Below are 23,734 nucleotides of genomic sequence, written 5' to 3'. Positions count from 1 at the left end.
ACAACATTGTCACCAGACTCTACAAAAGGTCAGTACATACATTGTCACCAGACTCTCACCAAGGTCAGTAACAAAAATCAAAAGGCAGTCAAACATTGTCACCAGTCAGTCACACATTGTCACCAGTCTCTCCAGTCTCTCACCAAGGTCAGTACAACATTGTCACCAGTCTCTCCAGTCTCTCACCAAGGTCAGTACAACATTGTCACCAGACTCTCACCAATGCTATATAATGTCATTAATGACATCAGTACTAGTGACACCTTCAATTGTCTATGTAAGGCTGTATAATGTTCATGTAATGTCATTAATGACATCAGTAAGGCTATATAATGTACATGTAATGTCATTAATGACATCAGTACTAGTGACGCCTTCAATTGTCTATGTAAGGCTATATAATTTACAATGTGGATATTGTCCCTGGTAAAAGGTATGTTTTGAACCATATAATTTTTTTGAAAGAACAATTACATAAAACAAAAGTTGAAATTCATTCAATAATTCCCTATTGCAGGCTGGGATAACCGCAGGGGACATAACTCTTTGGGGCTCACTGTACCCAATATTTAAACCAGGCAAGGCGATCATCAAAGGTAAGTACATATATCAGTGGTTGGAACCACTTAACTTTAATGAAATATGAAAAACATTCATTGAAATTTTTTTTCCTGAAATTAGATATTATAAATTAAGGCTATAGGTTTGTGTTGTGTCAATCCATCCATCTTTCTGTCCCTCTGCATTTTTTCTTGTCGACGCCCTATCTTCTTCCACTTGTCACTGAAACTTGATGATGATGATGCAGATTTTCACCAAGATGAGGCGATGTGTCATGTACCAAAAGTGGGTCACTTTGACCTACATGTTGAATTTTGACCTATATTAAAGTTTGTCCAGGCTCTGTCTCCTATACTTCTAGTCTCTTGAACTTTATACCACTACTTAGACATGGGTTAACCTTGATGAGCAACATGACCTTTGACCTAAGCCAAAGAATTTTTTTTTTCAAGTTCCATTTCCTACACTTCTTGTTACTGTAACTTCATACTTTGGACATAGGTCAGTCGAGGTGCATGAATTGGAGGGATTGTAACCCTTCAAATTGACTTATTTTTCACCATGGGATAGGAACATGGTGTTGACATCCTTCACTGTGTTACAGGTTGGGAGAGTTTGTACCCTAACATCAAGGCGTGGTTCTGTGGGGTAGAGGAGAAACCAGAGGTACAGAAGTGTATATCTGTGGTAGTCCAGGGCAAGGACACGGGTGTGTTTAAGGTAAGATACTATTAACAGGCCGAATTCTGAACCATCAAAGACAAAACTGGTATTTATAGGATCATGCATTACTTTTACTTGTTTAGGATTCCTGCTATTTATAGGATCATGTATTATTTTTACTTGTTTAGGATTCCTGCTATTTATAGGATAATGCATTACTTTTACTTGTTTAGGATTCCTGTTATTTATAGGATCATGTATTACTTTTATTTGTTTAGGATTCTGTGCTATTTATAGGATCATGTATTACTTTTAGTTGTTTAGGATTCTGTGCTATTTATAGGATCATGTATTACTTTTACTTGTTTAGGATTCCTGTTATTTATAGGATAATGTATTACTTTTAGTTGTTTAGGATTCCTGCTATTTATAGGATCATGCATTACTTTTACTTGTTTAGGATTCCTGTTTTTTATAGGATCATGTATTACTTTTATTTGTTTAGGATTCTGTGCTATTTATAGGATCATGTATTACTTTTAGTTGTTTAGGATTCCTGTTATTTATAGGATAATGTATTACTTTTATTTGTTTAGGATTCTGTGCTATTTATAGGATCATGCATTACTTTTACTTGTTTAGGATTCCTGTTTTTTATAGGATAATGTATTACTTTTATTTGTTTAGGATTCTGTGCTATTTATAGGATCATGCATTACTTTTACTTGTTTAGGATTCCTGTTTTTTATAGGATCATGTATTACTTTTACTTGTTTAGGATTCCTGTTATTTATAGGATAATGTATTACTTTTAGTTGTTTAGGATTCCTGCTATTTATAGGATCATGCATTACTTTTATATGTTTAGGATTCCCTGCTATTTATAGGATCATGCATTACTTTTATATGTTTAGGATTCCCTGCTATTTATAGGATCATGTATTACTTTTACTTGTTTAGGATTCCTGTTATTTATAGGATAATGTATTACTTTTAGTTGTTTAGGATTCCTGCTATTTATAGGATCATGCATTACTTTTACTTGTTTAGGATTCCTGTTTTTTATAGGATCATGTATTACTTTTACTTGTTTAGGATTCCTGTTATTTATAGGATAATGTATTACTTTTAGTTGTTTAGGATTCCTGCTATTTATAGGATCATGCATTACTTTTATATGTTTAGGATTCCCTGCTATTTATAGGATCATGCATTACTTTTATATGTTTAGGATTCCCTGCTATTTATAGGATCATGTATTACTTTTACTTGTTTAGGATTCCTGTTATTTATAGGATAATGTATTACTTTTAGTTGTTTAGGATTCCTGCTATTTATAGGATCATGCATTACTTTTATATGTTTAGGATTCCCTGCTATTTATAGGATCATGCATTACTTTTATATGTTTAGGATTCCCTGCTATTTATAGGATCATGTATTACTTTTTTTTTTTTAGGATTCCTTGCTGGCCCAACCTCTCCCCCTGTCTCCACCTAGTCCGTCCACTCTCAAGCCAGAAAAGGCCGCAGTTGATGCCGGCAAGAAGCAACAGGGCAAGAGCAAACCTGAGAAAATGGAGGCTGAACCAGTAGAGAGTCAGGTGGGTCATTAACCAAGGTTGGTCAAACATTTATGTGGGGTGACACAGTGTTAACACACTTGTCTATCACCTAGGTGACCAGGGTTCGATTCCCCGATAGGACGTTAATAACTTATGCGGGTCACTTGCCTGACCACATGGGTTTTCTGTGGAGACCCGGTTTCTTCTCACAGTAAATTCACACATTCCATCTGGGACAACAAGTTCATGTATTATTAGTGTGAGTTGATAAAACTTGTTTGTAGTAACACATGATATGATTTTGTTTAAATCTGAGGTTAGTATACTAACATAAATAGTTTCAATATTCATTCATTCATTAGACATTTTCCTCTTTCCTGTAAATTGGATTTGGATATTTGAAAATCTGAAATTATTAAGCATATCCCCATACTCCAAATGTGTTGTGTCCTCTTTTGTTACATTAGAGCCAGTTATTATACAAGTTTTATCACTCACAGATACTGGCAGCCAGACCGGTGACTCCAGAGGAGCTAGCTGCTGCCGTCAAGGCATGGAATTCTGGGAAAAGCTCCTGTCCAAAATCCCGAGAAAGGGTTCACCCCATGTTAGTATGGCTATTGTCTATTTGTCTTGATACATTCTTAATATTCTGTAACTCCGTGACAATAGGTTTCATTGTTCCATCAGTTGATTCACCAACATTAAGGGTATATACTTCCTTAAACAAATATACCTGTGTGTTGTGTTAGAGTTATCTCCCTTGATAAACCCATGTGTTGTGTTAGAGTTATCTCCCTTGACCTGATTATTATGCTATTTCAGTGTATTGGTAAGTTCATGTGGAACATGCCTTTGAGTTGTTAAAGTTCAAGGTACCATGATACCTATATATTTTATCATGTTGTATGATATTAGTCAAAGTATTCTCCATGTGTAAATCAATATCTAAAGTATACTCAAGTTCACTTTAAAGTTTTTAGCTCACCTGCTTAAAGGGCAATGGAGCTTATGCTTATCTGTTATCCTTCATCTGTTGTCCGTTCGTCAATTTTTCCTAAAAATCGGAACTTGTCAGAAACTTTTACAAATTTGGTCTGAAGCATTCTTGGGTGAAAGGGAACCAATTTTGTATAAACATTGGCTCTGGCCCCCCAGTGTCCTGAGGGGCAGGGCCCAATAAGGGAAAGCAAACTCTATGAAATCCTTCTTCTTTCGGAATGAAAGGATTTGGTCTACATTTATCCTGAATCTTATACGAATCAACTGACTAGAAGTCAAGGTCAAAAATGGGATTAGGGTCAAATTTTGTATCTTTTCACTGGGAAAAATTTTACTATGACATACAGATTATGAATCTAAGTTGGTAGAAATTAAAGAAACAGTCATAAGACCACAGGTCAGTGTCACTAAGTCAAAGGTCAAAGTCAAATTTTGTATCTTTTTCACTAAGGAACATTTATGAGAGTTTGGCAAAATTAAGCATCAAATCAACTCTTACCAAAGATGAAAGACACTGTGTATGAGGACAAGGTCAAACATTTTTTACTGATGAATAATTTCTTAGGAATTTATGAAGCTAAATTGATGGGTATCATACGAGTCAACTGACCAAAGATCAAGGTCACTGGATAAAAGGTCAAGGGCAAATTTAGGATCTTGCACTAATAAACATTTTATGATGATGAATCAATGAGTCTAAAGACTAAATGTCTAGGTAAGGTCAAGGTTACTGGGCCATAATTCAAGGTCAAAATTTCTAATTTTTCACCAAAGATCAAGGCCATTGGTCAAGGTCAAGGACAAAATTGACAATGGCCCTGGATTAGATCAATTAAATCAAATTTTACAAATAACTTAAGATTAATTTTCCATAATTACTGAAATATCCAGGTGAGCAATACAGGTCCCATAGGCCTCTTGTTTCTATAAAGTATAGACTTATGTGCATTGAATGCTTGACATGATGAGTTAGGATGTCTGATCCCAGCAAATCTTCTGATACTGGTAGACATTGTAATCCAGCTATATGTGTTTGTAGCTTGCCCAAGAAGGGTGAGAGGAACATCTTGATCACCAGCGCCTTGCCCTACGTCAACAATGTACCACACCTGGGGAACATCATCGGTTGTGTTCTCAGTGCGGATGTCTACTCTAGGTATGTACTCAGTGTTTGTGTGTGGTTTGGATCCTATCGGTCCATTTTAAGTTTCTCAGAAAGCAGAGATCATAAACTATCCTGTGTTGTTGTGGTAGTGTTGTTATGCATTAATATACAAGCCACTTAAGTTTTACCCCAATTACTCTGGGTAGATTTAAATCAGGCTCTCATTTGTTCATTGAAGTAGCCACCAGCTACTACTACCTAAAACTAACCTGAAAGTTCACTAGGCAATATGCTGGCAAATAAATAATCCTTGTATAATAACATCACTGCCATAGAATTCAAATCTCAGATTCAATACAGTGTATTCTGCCTTTACCAATACTCTCATAAATGTCAAATTTATTTTTTTAAGACCCAATAGCTGATAGATATATGTTGATATGTTTCTGGATAGTCAGGTTGGATGGAAGAGTGAAGGTGTTAGTCAGTTTTCTAGTTTAAGATACAAATACATTTCTTTGAAATTATTTACTGAAGTGATCAAAATTTTTGTATGGTTACATTTTAATGTATTTTCTTTAAAGGGACATTCCTTCGTTTGAATAAAGTGTATGTCGACAAAATGAAACTAAATGGGAAATGGGTATTTTTCCAAAGTAGTAAAAGTTATTATCTTTAAATTAATATGGCAATTTTACTCTCAAGGGAAACCAAAGTGCTTCAAGTATTATATCATAAATATTCTCAATTCGACCCGAAGTGTCACTGATTACCTCAAAGGCAGACTGTATTTGTGTACCAAACGTCATTTTTCTGTACATTTTGGCGTCACTTTCATTACTAGTAGGCACAAAACTCATATTATCCTCATTCGGGCACAGATTTTATCAATAGAAAATTTTGCACGTTTCTGATGTCCGAACGAAGGAATGGCCCTTTGATATAATGCTTCATTGAATAATTCTCTGAAATAGAAGTGTATGAAATGAGTGAGAATATTAAACCTTTTCCTTGACTGGATTTAGATACTGTCGGCTTCGGAACTACAACGTATTCTACATCTGCGGTACTGATGAGTACGGTACCGCCACAGAAACCAAGGCCATTGAGGAAGGCCTTACACCACAACAGATCTGTGACAAGTACAACAAGATACACAGCGATATATACAAGTGGTTTAACATCGACTTTGATTACTTTGGCCGTACCACCACCGTCCAACAGACACAGTCAGTACCAAACTAGATCATATTTATCCTGGTATTAAAATATCTTTTTGTTAAAATCAGAAAAATTCAAAAAATCAATTAAAATCTTTAGAAATAATGAGGGGGAAAATTGAACAGTTGAAGTATTTTTTTGTGCCATTTGGACAAGTTAACCAGGGGATAGCCAGAATTTATTGGGTTTCCAAATGTGTTTCAGAATTGCCCAGGATATATTTTGGAAGCTGTACAACAAGGGCCATATCCTGAAGGAGTCGATGGAACAACTACAGTGTGAAAAATGTAATAGGTATGTTATGTTGATGAAAGATTTAAACGTCTGCCGAAAGTAGTCCAGGTTTTGGGCAGTTCAAGCTATAAATGATTCTTGTTTCTTGAATTCAAGCTTGACATCATGTCTATGGGCGAGATTTTGTGTATTCAAATTTTCAAGCCTCCTAATAATACATATAGAGATCTCTTTGTGAAAAACTACTACCTCGAACCCAACACATTAGTTACCAGTAGCTGTTATGGTGAATTAACTGGATTTTAAAATTATATATTAACGTAAAAGAAATGGAAGGTTCTCTCCTTCAGAGAACTGTCCTGAAGGTAGGGTGTAAGAATCGTACCTGCTGCCTCCATTACATGATCATAAGAGGCGACTAAGTTTGGGATCATACTTTTCTCAATAATTTTTTTCCCTAATGTCTCCCTTGACACTGCCTTATTTTTGGCCTTTAGTTGAGTGTCTATAAATATTTTAGTTGCTACTCCTACTTAGTGCCCAGAATTATGGGTGTGGGACGACTGGTTGACCTGTTGTCAATATAATGTGGTGTGTCCTGCTGGTGGGTGTCTTCCAGCAGTATGCTTCAGTGCATAGCACTATAAAGTTGTCCTTATATGACCTTGATGTTGATAGGAGATTAAGCAAAAACAAAACTAAACCAAACCTAGAGAGGATCAGAAGTATATAATGTACAAGCTACATATAAAATGTCTGAAGGCCATTGATTTCATACAACCGTAAATGCAATAAAAATGCAGTTCAATTCTGTAAACTCTCTAGAATATTTAACTAACTATAGCATCACAATGTATGTAGATTTGATATTGAATATTGAATGATGTTTTTGCTTGTGGGAAGCGTTGAATATATTCCAAACAGACTTTGATATATCAGTATTTACAAGTATGATACTAATAATGTTTATGTTTGTGGAAAGGTTCCTAGCGGACAGATTTGTGGAGGGTACCTGTCCCCTGTGTAAGTTTGAAGATGCCCGCGGTGACCAATGTGATGCCTGTGGTAAACTCATCAACGCCATCGAACTGAAGTCTCCCAAATGTAAACTGTGTAAGACTACACCAGTAATCAAGTCCTCTGATCACCTGTTTCTGGATTTGCCCAAGGTACCATTCTATGTATATCACCTACTAAAACAGAAAAAAGAAAATGTTCACTATTTGTTGTGGTTCATTTTTTCTCGGATCAAGAGTTCTCATGATAAGTGGGATTTACTGAAGTTAAAAAATTTAGGTCATACATACAAAAATGTAACTACACAATTAGGAATTGCTATATGTTGTAATTCAATAGATTTAAATGTCTCAAAAGAGTCTCTCTCAAACAAATATTTCCAGACATCCTTCGATACATGTGTCCGTAGAAGTGTCTGTATATAGTTATAACTCTTTATGTTGGAAACACTTATTAATGTTTAAATGGATGGAGAAAACAAAAACAAGATTTCAAAAATTTTGCTTGACACCACCTACTGGAAATATCTATTATGGAAAAAAAATGTGATCTATTGCAATTAATATAAGCAGAAGATGGTTTTAAATAATTTATCTATTGTAGATGGAACCAGCTCTACAGAAACACCTGGATGGTGTTTTTAACACAGGAACCTGGACCAGTAATGCCAAGAATATCACCAATAGTTGGATAAGGGACGGACTCAAGCCTCGCTGTATCAGTCGCGACCTTAAATGGGGTACACAGGTACCTCTGGAGGGGTACACAAACAAGGTAGGGTACACAGGTACCTCTGGAGGGGTACATAGACAAGGTAGGGTACACAGGTACCTCTGGAGGGGTACACAGACAGGGTAGGGTACACAGGTACCTCTGGAGGGTACATAGACAAGGTAGGGTACACAGGTACCTCTGGAGGGGTACACAGGCAAGGTAGGGTACACAGGTACCTCTGGAGGGGTACACAGACAGGGTAGGGTACACAGGTACTTCTGTAGGGTATGCATACAAGGTAGGTACACAGGTACCTCTGGAGGGGTACACAGACAAGGTAGGGTACACAGGTACCTGTGGAAGGGTACATAGACAAGGTAGGGTACACAGGTACCTCTGGAGGGGTACACAGACAGGGTAGGGTACACAGGTACCTCTGGAGGGGTACACAGACAGGGTAGGGTACACAGGTACCTCTGGAGGGTATGTATACAAGGTAGGGTACACAGGTACCTCTGGAGGGGTACACAGGCAAGGTAGGGTACACAGGTACCTCTGGAGGGGTACACAGACAGGGTAGGGTACACAGGTACTTCTGTAGGGTATGCATACAAGGTAGGGTACACAGGTACCTCTGGAGGGGTACACAGACAGGGTAGGGTACACAGGTACTTCTGTAGGGTATGCATACAAGGTAGGTACACAGGTACCTCTGGAGGGGTACATAGACAAGGTAGGGTACACAGGTACCTCTGGAGGGGTACACAGACAAGGTAGGGTACACAGGTACCTCTGGAGGGGTACATAGACAAGGTAGGGTACACAGGTACCTCTGGAGGGTATGCATACAAGGTAGGGTACACAGGTACCTCTGGAGGGGTACATAGACAAGGTAGGGTACACAGGTACCTCTGGAGGGGTACACAGACAAGGTAGGTACACAGGTACCTCTGGAGGGGTACACAGACAAGGTAGGGTACACAGGTACCTATGGAAGGGTACACAGACAAGTTAGGGTACACAGGTACCTCTGGAGGGGTACACAGACAAGGTAGGGTACACAGGTAACTATGGAGGGGTACACAGGCAAGGTAGGGTACACAGGTAACTCTGGAAGGGTACACAGACAAGGTAGGGTACACAGGTACCTCTGGAAGGGTACACAGACAATGTGGGGTACACAGGTAACTCTGGAAGGGTACACAGACAAGGTAGGGTACACAGGTAACTCTGGAAGGGTACACAGACAAGGTAGGGTACACAGGTACTTCTGGAAGGGTACACAGACAAGGTAGGGTACACAGGTAACTCTGGAAGGGTACACAGACAAGGTAGGGTACACAGGTACCTCTGGAAGGGTACACAGACAAGGTAGGGTACACAGGTAACTATGGAGGGGTACACAGACAAGGTATGGTACACAGGTACCTCTGGAAGGGTACACAGAAAAGGTAGGGTACACAGGTACCTCTGGAAGGGTACACAGACAAGGTAGGGTACATAGGTAACTCTGGAAGGGTACACAGACAAGGTAGGGTACACAGGTACCTCTGGAAGGGTACACAGGTACCTCTGGAGGGGTACACAGACAAGGTAGGGTACACAGGTAACTCTGGAGGGGTACACAGACAAGGTAGGGTACACAGGTACCTCTGGAAGGGTACACAGGTACCTCTGGAGGGGTACACCGGCAAGGTAGGGTACACAGGTAACTTTGGAGGGGTACACAGACAAGGTAGGGTACACAGGTATCCCTGGAGGGAAGGGGGGGGGGGGGGGGGGGGGGGGGTGTGTGTACAAATACAAGGTAGGTGACAGGATAACTCAGGTAGGGTACCCTGGAAGATTGCACAAAATAGGTGACCTTAGGTAGGGTTCAGTTTCCAGTGGTACAGCGATGGTACATTTACCTTCAAATTATGTTCAGGCATTTCTTCAAAGAAACATTTTCCCTGAATGTTGTTAAATTTAAATTATTCCTATTTTTCACACAGGTATTCTACGTGTGGTTTGATGCTCCTATAGGCTACATCTCCATCACAGCTAACTACACGGACCAATGGGAAAAGTGGTGGAAAAACCCAGAACAGGTAGGAAAACTGTAAGGTCATGGAATATAGTACTCTGGTAAAAAAACTAGTACACTGACTGTCCCACTAGTGGAGGGAAGAATAAAGTTATGCTATATTATTTGTCTGACTGTGTTTTAGTTTAATTGGCCTTGAAAGTATGATGCTTAAACTTAAAGTAGCCAAAATACAAACTGAGTTGTCTGATATTGGTATGTAAGTGTATTATGACTATAAAAACCCAACTGCGACTTCTATTTGTGGATTTTGAAAAATGGCCACCATTTCCTGGCTGCTGATTGGTGGAAATTTAGGTGTTACCAGATTTTACTGAAATTTGGTACATAGGGGTTTTTACGTATTCCTAAAACAATGACAACAGTAGAATATATCAGTTGCCATGGTAATGAAATGGAGGCCTCTGATTGATCAAAAACTGAGATGATAAATGATTTTTGGAAAATTGGTACATAGGGGTTTTAAGTGATGCTGAACATGGTAGAACAGTTTAGGAAAGCTTGGTTGCTATGGTAATGAAATGAGCCTTTGATTGGTCAGAAAATTAATGTAGATATTGTCTGATTTTGATGAAATTTGGTGTGTAGGTGATTCATGTTACTACAGATTAAAAAAAAATGACTGCCATTTTGCTGTCTCCTAATTAGTGGAAATTTAGATGTTCAATTTCAATGAAATCTTGTGTTTAAAAATATTATGACTTAAGAAACAATATTGTGGTTTATTTAAGCATCATTATCAACTATGGGGATAGTTTTTGGGGACTTCTGTAGCAGGCCCTGTTATAAACACTTGTTCTCATTTGTGTAGAGATATGATGATCAATGTTTGTGATGTCATCATTAAATGACGTCATGATTGTGATTCGTCTTAAAATGACGTCATTTTGTGTAACATCGCTATGTTATGTGTATTTTTCATAAAAATTTGTGCTACCGGATTCATATACCTCATACATCAATGTAATGTTCAGACCTGTCAAGTTCTCATGAACAAAATGCAGGTCATTACTCCTAAAAATGCAGGTCATAGCACTCAAATGCAGGTCATTGCGCGTAACGGCATTTCACTTGAAATAAAAACAATAAAACTGAACAAATTTATCATCATGTGTCATTTAATAAGCATTTCTATGCATACTTCCTTCATTTACACGAATGTTTTACATTGTAAGTTGTTGTAGCTGTTTTTGCCATCTTCAAAACATTGGTGGAAGGTTGATAATCACTGCTCTTTTCTTTTTGCACTGAAATGAAATAAAACATTGAATGTACTTTTGTTTCAAATAAAATATTTTAATAGATGGCAAGCACTCTAAAGGAGAAAAATAAACCAACATGTACGAGCATTAGTTAATATTTTTTGATGAAAGTGAAAGTATATGTCAATTAGTAACTCGTCCACTTTGAAAGGCAGCACTTTCACCGCTCCAGCACAACATAGATTTGCCAAATGACAGATGCAGCCTAGATCTATAACATTCTCTTGTACTTTTTTTATTCTTGATATAACAGAGTTCTTTTTCCCCTTCATAACGCTAGTTATCAGAGGAAAATCCAACAACATTTGTCCATGGAATGTTGTGTTTTATAAGTGATTGATCAAGGGCATTGAACAAATTTTCTCCTGTCCCAATATTGACTATTGGCATGTCCATAAATCTGTCACTGTTGTCATAAGTGTCTGGTCAATTACCTTACAAGGCATTTATTACATCCAAGATCATTTGATTCGTCACACAATATGGAAAAATATCCATTTCTACACTGTTCAGTAACAGAAGCACTTGCACTGGATGCTAATGCACCTTTAATCACTTGCGTACATTTTGTTTTCCCACATTTAAATCGTGAGGCAATTTCACTATCGGGGAACATTTTTTAGTTAATTTTGTAAAATGGTCCGCGATTGCAAAAGGGAGGTTATGTTCTGCCACAAAGTAACTAAATAAAGTCTCTGCCAAAGTAACTTTATCCTGTACAGGATCTTTACAAGGAGATACGAATGCAGAAATCAATCTAGAATCGACTTTGATTCTTTCAAGTTTGGTGTGGTTGATTGACGTGGCATGACGTGTGACATCGTTTTTTGCTCCAAAACCGATCCCAAAATTTGTATTGCATAAATTACAAAAAGCATCATGTGGACCAACGTCACTCTTCCTGATCCATGAGAAATCCTTTTCCCATGCCTTCTGATAGTTACATACATATTTTTTTCTTTTACTAGGAGTGCTCACGGCAGCCGGTCCCGATAAATTTCGCTTTCTGTTGGTAGACATTCGATCGGTTCCTACAGATGTCTAACTGCGGTGTGATACATTTAGCTATCGATTATGCCTATATAGTTCTTTTTAAATAGTGAACATCGTTCAGAAAACAAAAGAAAGTATTAACACTTACCTGTGCAAGCCTTCGTACACGCCATTTTTGTTGTTGTTGGATTATCTGTTCGGTGTCTCAAATTGTGTTCCTACGCGTCAAAGAAAAAATCCGAGGTAGCTCGAACGAAAACGAGATCTTACTGAAATGCGGGAGATTCAAAACACCCGTCGGGAGCTATTTCTGTCTGCGGGTTATAGACCGATTTTCTGGGAGTGACCCGCAAAATGCGGGGCACTTGACAGGTCTGAATGTTTCGAAAGTTATTGTCCAATAATGCTCACAAGATTGCAGACAAATTAATCATAATATGCTAATACGCATATTATTTAATTTGTCCAGTGAGAATTATCATATGACAATAACTTTCCAAAGAAGCCAGTTTAATTCTTAATTAAACCCTTTGTATTACCAGGTGGAGATGTATAACTTCCTGGGAAAAGACAATGTTCCATTTCACTCCGTCATCTTCCCTTGTACATTACTGGGAGCAGACGACAACTACACCATAGTCAGTCACATGATAGCTACAGGTAAGTAAAAACTTAGTCAATTATATGGTAGCTACAGGTAAGTGAAAACTTAGTCAGTCACACAGTAGCTACAGGTAAGTAAAAACTTAGTCAATCACATGATAGCTACAGGTAAGTAAAAACTTAGTCAATCACATGATAGCTACAGGTAAGTAAAAACTTAGTCAATCACATGATAGCTACAGGTAAGTAAAAACTTAGTCAATCACATGCTTGCTACAGGTAAGTAAAAACTTAGTCAATCACATGATAGCTACAGGTAAGTAAAAACTTAGTCAATCACATGCTTGCTACAGGTAAGTAAAAACTTAGTCAATCACATGATAGCTACAGGTAAGTAAAAACTTAGTCAATCACATGATAGCTACAGGTAAGTAAAAACTTAGTCAATCACATGCTTGCTACAGGTAAGTAAAAACTTAGTCAATCACATGATAGCTACAGGTAAGTAAAAACTTAGTCAATCACATGATAGCTACAGGTAAGTAAAAACTTAGTCAATCACATGCTAGCTACAGGTAAGTAAAAACTTAGTCAATCATGCTAATGTATTTACCCCAACACCATATAACATGGTTATGTAAAATTCAACAACTGATTAGATTTTGTTTATCATCCATCAAGGCTAAAAGGTCAAAGGCCACATTTGACTGATTTTTTGCATTTCTGATTTTCAACTTTGTTTATAGAAGAATTTTGTCCATTGTTCCAACAGAGTACTTAAATTATGAGGAAGGGAAGTTTTCCAAGAGTCGGGGAACTGGAGTGTTTGGTAACAACGCGAAGGACACAGGGATACCAGCAGACATTTTTAGATTCTACCTCCTGTATGTACGACCAGAGACACAGGTAAAAGACAGTAGTATATTCGGTTTGTAAAACTTTCAAGTCTCCAGTTCCCATCCAAATAAGGTCAGGCCCCACTTTCATCAATATTCCTTAACTGGGAATTGTCTTTAAAAAAGCATTACAGAATTAAAGGAAAGTCCCTTAGCTAAGATCCTGTGGAAGAGTTTAAATTCAGTAACTTTGTTAAATTAAGCCAACTATTAGCAGTCAGCGTGTCGCCTGTATATAGAATTGATGTGTCTCCTGTATATAGAAATGACGTGTCTCCTGTATATAGAAATAATGTTTCTCCTGTATATAGAAATGATGTGTCTCCTGTATATAGAATTGATGTGTCTCCTGTATATAGAATTGATGTGTCTGCTGTATATAGAAATAATGTGTCTCCTGTGTATATAAATGATGTGTCTCCTGTATATAGAAATGATGTGTCTCCTGTGTATATAAATGATGTGTCTCCTGTTTATAGAATTGATGTGTCTGCTGTATATAGAAATAATGTGTCTCCTGTATATAGAAATAATGTGTCTCCTGTATATAGAAATGATGTGTCTCCTGTGTATATAAATGATGTGTCTCCTGTGTATATAAATAATGTGTCTCCTGTGTATATAAATGATGTGTCTCCTGTGTATATAAATGATGTGTCTCCTGTGTATATAAATGATGTGTCTCCTGTGTATAGAAATAATGTGTCTCCTGTGTATAGAAATAATGTGTCTCCTGTGTATATAAATGATGTGTCTCCTGTGTATATAAATGATGTGTCTCCTGTGTATAGAAATAATGTGTCTCCTGTGTATATAAATGATGTGTCTCCTGTGTATATAAATAATGTGTCTCCTGTGTATATAAATGATGTGTCTCCTGTGTATATAAATGATGTGTCTCCTGTGTATATAAATGATGTGTCTCCTGTGTATAGAAATAATGTGTCTCCTGTGTATAGAAATAATGTGTCTCCTGTGTATATAAATGATGTGTCTCCTGTGTATATAAATGATGTGTCTCCTGTGTATATAAATGATGTGTCTCCTGTGTATAGAAATAATGTGTCTCCTGTGTATAGAAATAATGTGTCTCCTGTGTATATAAATGATGTGTCTCCTGTGTATATAAATGATGTGTCTCCTGTGTATATAAATGATGTGTCTCCTGTGTATAGAAATAATGTGTCTCCTGTGTATATAAATGATGTGTCTCCTGTGTATATAAATAATGTGTCTCCTGTGTATAGAAATAATGTGTCTCCTGTGTATATAAATGATGTGTCTCCTGTGTATATAAATGATGTGTCTCCTGTGTATAGAAATAATGTGTCTCCTGTGTATATAAATGATGTGTCTCCTGTGTATATAAATGATGTGTCTCCTGTGTATATAAATAATGTGTCTCCTGTGTATATAAATGATGTGTCTCCTGTGTATATAAATAATGTGTCTCCTGTATATAGAAATGATGTGTCTCCTGTGTATATAAATAATGTGTCTCCTGTGTATATAAATGATGTGTCTCCTGTGTATATAAATAATGTGTCTCCTGTATATATAAATGATGTGTCTCCTGTATATAGAAATAATGTGTCTCCTGTGTATATAAATGATGTGTCTCCTGTGTATATAAATGATGTGTCTCCTGTGTATATAAATGATGTTTCTCCTGTGTATATAAATGATGTGTCTCCTGTGTATAGAAATGATGTGTCTCCTGTGTATATAAATGATGTGTCTCCTGTGTATATAAATGATGTGTCTCCTGTGTATAGAAATGATGTTTCTCCTGTGTATATAAATGATGTGTCTCCTGTGTATAGAAATGATGTGTCTCCTGTGTATAGAATTGATGTGTCTCCTGTATATATAAATGATGTGTCTCCTGTGTATAGAATTGATGTGTCTCCTGTATATAGAAATGATGTGTCTCCTGTATATAGAAATAATGTGTCTCCTGTGTATATAAATGATGTGTCTCCTGTGTATATAAATAATGTGTCTCCTGTATATATAAATGATGTGTCTCCTGTATATAGAAATAATGTGTCTCCTGTGTATATAAATGATGTGTCTCCTGTGTATATAAATGATGTGTCTCCTGTGTATATAAATGATGTGTCTCCTGTATATATAAATGATGTGTCTCCTGTATATAGAAATAATGTGTCTCCTGTGTATATAAATGATGTGTCTCCTGTGTATATAAATGATGTGTCTCCTGTGTATATAAATGATGTGTCTCCTGTGTATATAAATAATGTGTCTCCTGTGTATATAAATGATGTGTCTCCTGTGTATATAAATAATGTGTCTCCTGTATATATAAATGATGTGTCTCCTGTATATAGAAATAATGTGTCTCCTGTGTATATAAATGATGTGTCTCCTGTGTATATAAATGATGTGTCTCCTGTGTATAGAAATAATGTGTCTCCTGTGTATATAAATGATGTGTCTCCTGTGTATATAAATGATGTGTCTCCTGTGTATATAAATGATGTGTCTCCTGTGTATATAAATGATGTGTCTCCTGTATATAGAAATGATGTGTCTCCTGTATATAGAATTGATGTGTCTCCTGTATATAGAATTGATGTGTCTCCTGTATATAGAAATGATGTGTCTCCTGTATATAGAAATAATGTTTCTCCTGTACAAAGAAAGTTGTATCTTACCTTTATAATTATCAGGACAGCAGTTTTAGCTGGGATGACTTCTTACTGAAAAACAATAGTGAGCTCCTCAACAACCTCGGCAACTTTATCAACAGGTAATATGTAGATAATACTGTTAAATCTGCCAAAGTGTTTATACAGCTTTTCTTCAGGCAGTTGGTGTCTTTTTCTGTCAAACAGATTTTCAGTGTTGACATGTTGATCCAGAAATCTGTTTAAAATTATTGCTAGCTTTATCATACTTTTGATAAATCAATATCAAATAAAATACCAAGAAACAATACAAAAATGGATAAATGCATATACAAATTGTAAATGAAATGCCTGTTATGGAATTCCTCTTTTCCAGGGCCCTTATGTTTGTAAGTAATAACTTTGGTGGCACCATTCAAGAAATGCTTCTGGTTGATGATGACAAGCAGCTCCTAGCCCAGGTCACACGGGAGCTTTGTGCATACATAGAAAACATGGAGCAGGCAAAGTAAGTGATCAAGGTCATACAGAAGCTTTACACATGCATTGCTTTGTCACAGAAATTGGAATTAATGTAAAATCTAAAAATGTGTTACATGTTATAAACCAGTGTTACACACATCCAGGTACTAGATGTGATATGTATTTATTTCAATTAAATAAATAAATAAAATTGTATGCAAATGTTTTACTTACTGCTGTGCAATATTGAATTATCTCTTTTATAATCAGGGATTGTTTTATGATATACTTTGTTATACTGTGAGAACCGATTAAGATAATCTTTTATACATGTCTGTTTTGACTTCCCTCCTTGTAAAGGAAATAATCGGACCTAATCCTTGATAAGTGATTTTTTGTGTCTTTCAGGATCAGGGATTCCATCAGGAACATTCTGAGTATCTCTCGCCTTGGCAACCAGTTCATGCAGGCAAATAAACCGTGGGTCCTCGTCAAAGGCAGTGACGCTGACAAGTATGTCAAAACTTTTTATCAGAATCTTAATTGTGTGTATCTGTTTATCCAACAAAAGGTGAAATATTATGAAGATATTGAATATGAAATTTTGATAAAGGTACTTTTTGTTATTATTTTCATTGATAATAAGTCCAACATACAGGGATCATGTGGAGCTAGTTATCAATTTGATGACCAGCATTTTCTGCATCCTCTGTGTATAATTATCTCCCTTTGTTACAGGAAGTGTGCAGGGTCTGTGGTCAGTTTGATATGTAAAATTACCTCCCTTTGTTACAGGAAGCATGCAGGGTCTATGGTCAGTTTGATATGAAGAATTATCTCCCTTTGTTACAGGAACCGTGCCGGGTCTGTGGTCAGTTTGATATGTAAAATTACCTCCCTTTGTTACAGGAAGCATACAGGGTCTATGGTCAGTTTGATATGTATAATTATCTCCCTTTGTTACAGGAAGTGTGCAGGGTCAAGTCAGTTTGATATGTAGAATTATCTCCCTTTGTTACAGGTAGCGTCCAGGTACTGTGGTCCGTTTGATATGTATAATTATCTCCCTTTGTTACAGGAAGTGTGCGGGTTGGTGGTCAGTTTGATATGTATAATTATCTCCCTTTGTTACAGAAAGCGTGAGGAGTATGTGGTCAGTTTGATATGTATAATTATCTCCCTTTGTTACAGAAAGCGCGCACGGTCTGTGGTCAGTTTGATATGTATAATTATCTCCCTTTGTTACAGGAAGTGTGCAGAGTCTGGTCAGTTTGATATGTATAATTATCTCCCTTTGTTACAGAAAGTGTGCAGAGTGTGTGGTCAGTTTGATATGTATAATTATCTCCCTTTGTTACAGAAAGCGTGCAGAGTGTGTGGTCAGTTTGAGATGTATAATTATCTCCCCTTGTTACAGGAAACGTGCAGGGTCTGTGGTCAGTTTGATATGTGTAATTATCTCCCTTTGTTACAGGAAGCGTGCAGGGTCTGTGGTCAGTTTGGCAGCTAACATCTCGTGTCTACTGTCCGTGTTACTACAACCCTACATGCCGGCTACCAGTGACACCATCCAACAACAGCTCAACTGCCCGAAGGAGGCCAACATGGTCCACCCAGAGTTTCTGTGTCATCTCACACCTGGCCACAAGATAGGGCAGGTAAGACAAGGGGTCAGATGTCAAAGGTCATTGATCAATAGTTAACATTGCTTACAGTCAGAGGTCAATAGTTTATAAGAATTCATGCCATGATACTGTTATATAATCAAATTTTTCCAAGTCATTGTGTTTTTTAGGCCATTCCAATCTTAGTTATTTTTTGTCTGTTTTACCACTCATGTTTTAGAAAATTAAAATACAAATAAAATCAAAAAGTTTCTGCTCCAATTTTTGCATCAACAAACAATGACAAATCCAGATAGATTACCCGTTAATTCAAAATTTAGAAAGTTCCTTCCCAGATCAATTAGACACTTGAAACGAAGATCATGACAGCTATCTTAAGTGTTTTTGTGCCTCTGTCAAAACAAAATGAAAACATGAGGTCTTTGCAGCAAATTTGAAATGTATCAAAATGGCTATTTTGTCATATCTGTCACTACAGAACCAGGTTGCTATAATGTATTGCAAAATACGGCAATGAGGCAGGGCAATGGTTTATCATTTCAAGATCTCAATAATGAGGTAAACGAAATGCATACCCTTGCAGAAAATACGGATCTCAGGCAGTCGACCCCCTTCACCAGATATCATTTTCATTTCATCTACAACATTGATGCTTTTGGTGTGTCAAGATTAAGGCATACGATTTGAGGAATTTCTAGTGAAACCCGAATTCGAGAAAGAGAACAAAGGGGACATCTTACTCCGTTACAACATCTGCATTTTCTGTGCTAATGGATTCCCAAAAAAATGTGTTCTCTTGTGTTTGTTGATTATTTTGAAATAACCATCACTTTTAGACCTATTTCATCAAAAACATTTTCCATATCCCTAGACTTCTGGATTTGTTTTATAGAGGTGCCATCCAAAGGATTTCTTGTTATATTTTAATCGTTCATTGACATCAGTTAAAGAACATAACATTCTTCATGATTACAAGCAGTTCATCATGGAATGATCAACCATTGACTCAAGTAAATTTAAATAAATGATCCTGCAATCAAATTATAGATACAAAAACAATGTACTGTATTTGGAAGAAATAATGTATCGTTGCTATAAGATGCTTTTTGATGCTGTGGCTTTATCGTCTATGGATGCTTCGTCTATTCAAAATGTTATCTTACAAAGCCTTCCTCTCTTGAGTAGCTCTAATCATTCAGAAACAATATTTGTTGTTGCATTAGTTAAAGAGATAATGACATGGCCTTAAATTGCGTCCATCAAAACCACGTGCTCGCTCCAAAATTTCAGGAATTCAAAATTATTTTTAAAAGGAACACACACATTTCGACTCGCTATATCAGATTTTGAAATCTCAATTTCCAAAGAACAATTTATCAAATTGGTATGGCCTTAGTATGGCTTCTGAAACTACTTTTGAAACTATTTGGGAATGCCATTGATGTATGGTTTAGTGATGACCGAGAAGATATATTTTATCTCAAACTTACCATTATTCTTGTAGCCGAGTCCATTGTTTGAAAAAATTGCCACCTCAAAGATTGACGAATGGAAAAAGCAGTTTGCTGGACAACCAGCCCCAGAGAAAAAGGTGAGAAGTATTGAAATTTCCATAGACAATATTTATACACTGAAACCCAGAGGAATATATTTTGATAGTGGGCTGGATTGCTGTTAAAATCATCATATACATGTATATGGGGATTCAATGTTCATGAATTTGTCATTGAATTAAGGAAGTAAGTATCGCACGAATTAGTGAAAATAAATGTTTTATAGTCTGAATTAGGGAAAAGAAATGTTTTGTAGTCAGATTAGAACACCACACTAAAATATCTTTTCTTTGATTGACAGGAAACAAAGTCTTCAAAGCCCACAGGTGGCGCTGCTGTAGCCAGTGGACCATGTGACCCAGCAGAAGTGGCCAGATTGACAGAGGAAGTTGCAAAACAGGTAAGGGGAGACTAATAAGAAAATATTTCTGTATTACGATAGCTGGAAATACATCATTAGCTCACCAGATGAGCTTATACAATACCATGGTTTCCGTCGTCCGTCGTCTGTTCAGATGGCAACTTTTTTTCAAACGAATTCTTCTTAACGATCTTAACCAATGATTGGAATTTAACTTAATTTGACTGGAAGCATCCCCAGGTGGTGGGGATTCAAAATTTTACAAATGGTGGGACTGATCTGCCTGTCCAGGGGGCTGAGGAGTGGGGCCAAAAGGGGGCAATTTGGCTATATTGCTATAAATGACTTTTCTATTTTTTGGGGGGATTTTTTATACAAAGAAGGGGAGCAGTTTTGTTATGTTGTTATGAATTACTTCTCTTTAACTATGCACTGGATATCATTCATTTTAATGGAAACATCCCTATATGCTAGATTGGGTGCGGGGGGGGGGCGGGCGGGGGTTAAAATTGTACAAGTGGTGAGACTGACCCCTCAGGGGCCTGATAGGTGGGGCCCATTGGGAGAAATATGGCGAATTCTTTAACACCCTTCTTCTGTAGGAATGAAAGGATTTAGTCCATATTTGTCTAAACATGATTTGGTTGAGGGGAAAACTCATTTTGTATGAAGGGTTAGGTTAGATCCCGAGGGGTCATAAGGGTAAAATTCAAGGTCATTAGGCCAAAAGGTGAAGGTGATTTGAGTCCAAAGGTGTTTTGCCAAAATCACTGATATATCCAGGTGAGTTATACAGGCCCCCTGCACCTGTATATATATATATTGTATGTCATTTAATATTTTGTCTGAAACCAAGGAATATAAAATAATTCGGGTTCAAATGTTTACCCTTGTGAATATTACAGGGTACATTGGTGAGGGAAGTGAAAGCCAGGAAGGCTGATAAGAGCGAGATTGATGTACAAGTCGCTAAGTTACTGGATCTAAAAAAGCAACTGGCACTCGCTCAAGGTCAAGATGCTGCCTCTTCTGGTGGTGGAAACAAAAAGAAGGTGAGTACATGTCCCGCAGTTTTCAAGTTTGACGTGTGGAGTATGATAAGGAGCCGTGGTGGCCGAGTGGTTAAGGTGTCAAGACACTTTATCACTAGCCCTCCACCTCTGGGTTGCGAGTTCGAAACCTACATGGGGCAATTGCCAGGAACTGACCGTAGGCCAGTGGTTTTTCTTCGGGTACTCCAACTTTCCTCCACCTCCAAAACCTGGCACGTCCTTAAATGACTCTGGCTGTTAATAGGACGTTTAAACAAAATAAACCAAACCACAGTATGATACTGCTACTGAATTATTTGAAAATGGACATATTCATGTACAGACTTTTGGTTGTGTTGTAATATGCGTGCATATAAATCTAATTTTTACTCTTCTGATTTTTTCTCTTATGATTTAGCTTATTTTTTTTAGGATAAAAAAGCAGCTAAACAGCCGCCCAGTGGTCAAGGAGGTGGATCTACAGTAAGTGTAGCCTCACCAGCGTCATCTGGACAGGACAGTTCACCAGAGGTTGTACGACTGACCGAAGAGGTCGCTAAACAGGTAATGTACCTGCCTGGTGATATGTTCAGATAAAGGACTCTGTCATTTGTAGATATATGATTATGGGTGTGGGTGCACGGCTCGGTTCAAAATGATGCTTCCATAACCAAAGATAGGACAGAGATAGGGTGGTCGGGTGGAACAGTGGTAACACACTTGCCTTTCACCTAGGCGGCCGGGGTTCGATTCCCCAATAGGACGTGAAAAGGTATGGGGTCACCTGCCCGACCACCTGGGTTTTCCCCCGGGTACTCCGGTTTCCTCCCACAGTAAGACCCTTCGTGCACTTTCATCCGGGCCAACAATCGTGATTAATATAAGTTGATATAACTTGTTTCGCAATTTTTGTAAAATAAATAAAGTTTACATTCTTTAAAGATAGGACTGCAATATTTCCAGTACCTTTATAATTATAGAGTTTTTCCCAGCTCTTTTATGGAATTTCAATTAATATATTATCACAGATTTTGAAATACTATACAGTGTAAAAAATGCAGGCGTTTTATTTTTCTATCTTTTATTTTACTATAAAATTGATCATTTGTTCATTACAGGGAAACGTGGTGAGGGATTTGAAAGGCAAGAAAGCCGACAAGAGTCAGATTGATGCAGGAGTTGCGAAACTTCTTGATCTGAAAAAACAACTGGCATTGGCACAAGGTCAGGATCCTGATGCAGCTGTTGGGGGAGGTAAAAAGAAGGGCAAGAAGAAATGATGAGGGAGTAAATAAGAACAGCCAGAAAGAATTATTTATAAGAACAGGAGAAGTTGCAGATGTTGGTATATGATGAACTGAAAAAACGAAGAATGGAAAGTGTTTTGTTGACTCATTCACAAGTTTATCCATTGATAAGTGATATCGCTGTCTGATGGTTTGGTAAGGCGGCCATTTTCTTGGCCTAGGAATCCAGAGTATTTTTTGAAAATTGAGTGTGCAATGGTTTACAATGTAAAATGTTTTGAAAATTTCATCCATAAGATATTTATGTCTGACTGCCTCATATCATATAGTGATAAAAATGGACCATTTTTATGTCACTTTTGCAGAGGCAAATCTGCATAAATCATTTTTAAAGGTCTAGAATGAAGTTATATAGGAAAATTTGCAACAAGAATCACAGATTCGTATAAAAAAATAAAAATTCAAGATTCTATTCCTGACAATTGTTACATTGGCTCAAACTATCATATTTGGTACATGTATATTTGTTTGTTTACTTATTTTGATTTGTCTTTGTGAAAATAGTTTGGGTTGAATTAGGTACTATATCAAGTTAGTGTTATTTATTTCTCTATCAGAATGGTTGCTAGGTAAATGTTGGCATTGAATGAAATAAAAACAATAGATATCATTGTATTTGTGTTGGATGTTTGTTCATCAGCTTTGACAATGAAACTGCATACACTGGACAAAAATGTTAAAAATCTTTTTTTAGATGTCCCATCAATATTTCCTATTAAAGTTCATAAAATATAACTGAATACTCCAACAGAAGTATATATTTGATAAAAATTCTGGCCGACAGGAATAAATATTTGAATAAAAGTTCAATATCAGGCCAGAA

At 37.0% G+C, this 23,734-nt stretch overlaps 1 protein-coding gene across 1 annotated transcript in view; it reads left to right on the top strand.

The window, feature by feature from the left end:
- LOC117322249 (methionine--tRNA ligase, cytoplasmic-like) overlaps positions 1-23,524 on the top strand; it is a 33,801-nt gene extending 10,277 nt beyond the window's left edge. The window contains exons 5-25 of the mRNA XM_033877048.1: positions 518-596; positions 1,166-1,281; positions 2,684-2,827; positions 3,289-3,395; positions 4,830-4,946; positions 5,921-6,124; positions 6,321-6,410; positions 7,333-7,519; positions 7,971-8,141; positions 10,076-10,171; positions 12,965-13,082; positions 13,798-13,931; positions 16,615-16,694; positions 16,949-17,080; positions 17,443-17,547; positions 18,509-18,692; positions 20,164-20,250; positions 20,514-20,612; positions 21,479-21,625; positions 22,037-22,168; positions 22,723-23,524. Of these exons, the coding sequence (XP_033732939.1) occupies positions 518-596; positions 1,166-1,281; positions 2,684-2,827; positions 3,289-3,395; positions 4,830-4,946; positions 5,921-6,124; positions 6,321-6,410; positions 7,333-7,519; positions 7,971-8,141; positions 10,076-10,171; positions 12,965-13,082; positions 13,798-13,931; positions 16,615-16,694; positions 16,949-17,080; positions 17,443-17,547; positions 18,509-18,692; positions 20,164-20,250; positions 20,514-20,612; positions 21,479-21,625; positions 22,037-22,168; positions 22,723-22,884 (2,691 nt within the window). The 3' untranslated portion in view covers positions 22,885-23,524. The remainder of the gene's footprint in view (positions 1-517; positions 597-1,165; positions 1,282-2,683; positions 2,828-3,288; positions 3,396-4,829; positions 4,947-5,920; positions 6,125-6,320; positions 6,411-7,332; positions 7,520-7,970; positions 8,142-10,075; positions 10,172-12,964; positions 13,083-13,797; positions 13,932-16,614; positions 16,695-16,948; positions 17,081-17,442; positions 17,548-18,508; positions 18,693-20,163; positions 20,251-20,513; positions 20,613-21,478; positions 21,626-22,036; positions 22,169-22,722) is intronic.
- The last annotated feature ends 210 nt before the right edge of the window (positions 23,525-23,734 follow it).

This window comes from Pecten maximus, chromosome 2 (assembly GCF_902652985.1).
Source record: "Pecten maximus chromosome 2, xPecMax1.1, whole genome shotgun sequence".
NCBI classification, from domain to species: domain Eukaryota; kingdom Metazoa; phylum Mollusca; class Bivalvia; order Pectinida; family Pectinidae; genus Pecten; species Pecten maximus.
The sequence above is the reverse complement of the archived record's forward strand: the minus strand, read 5'-3'. Positions and strand labels throughout refer to the sequence as shown.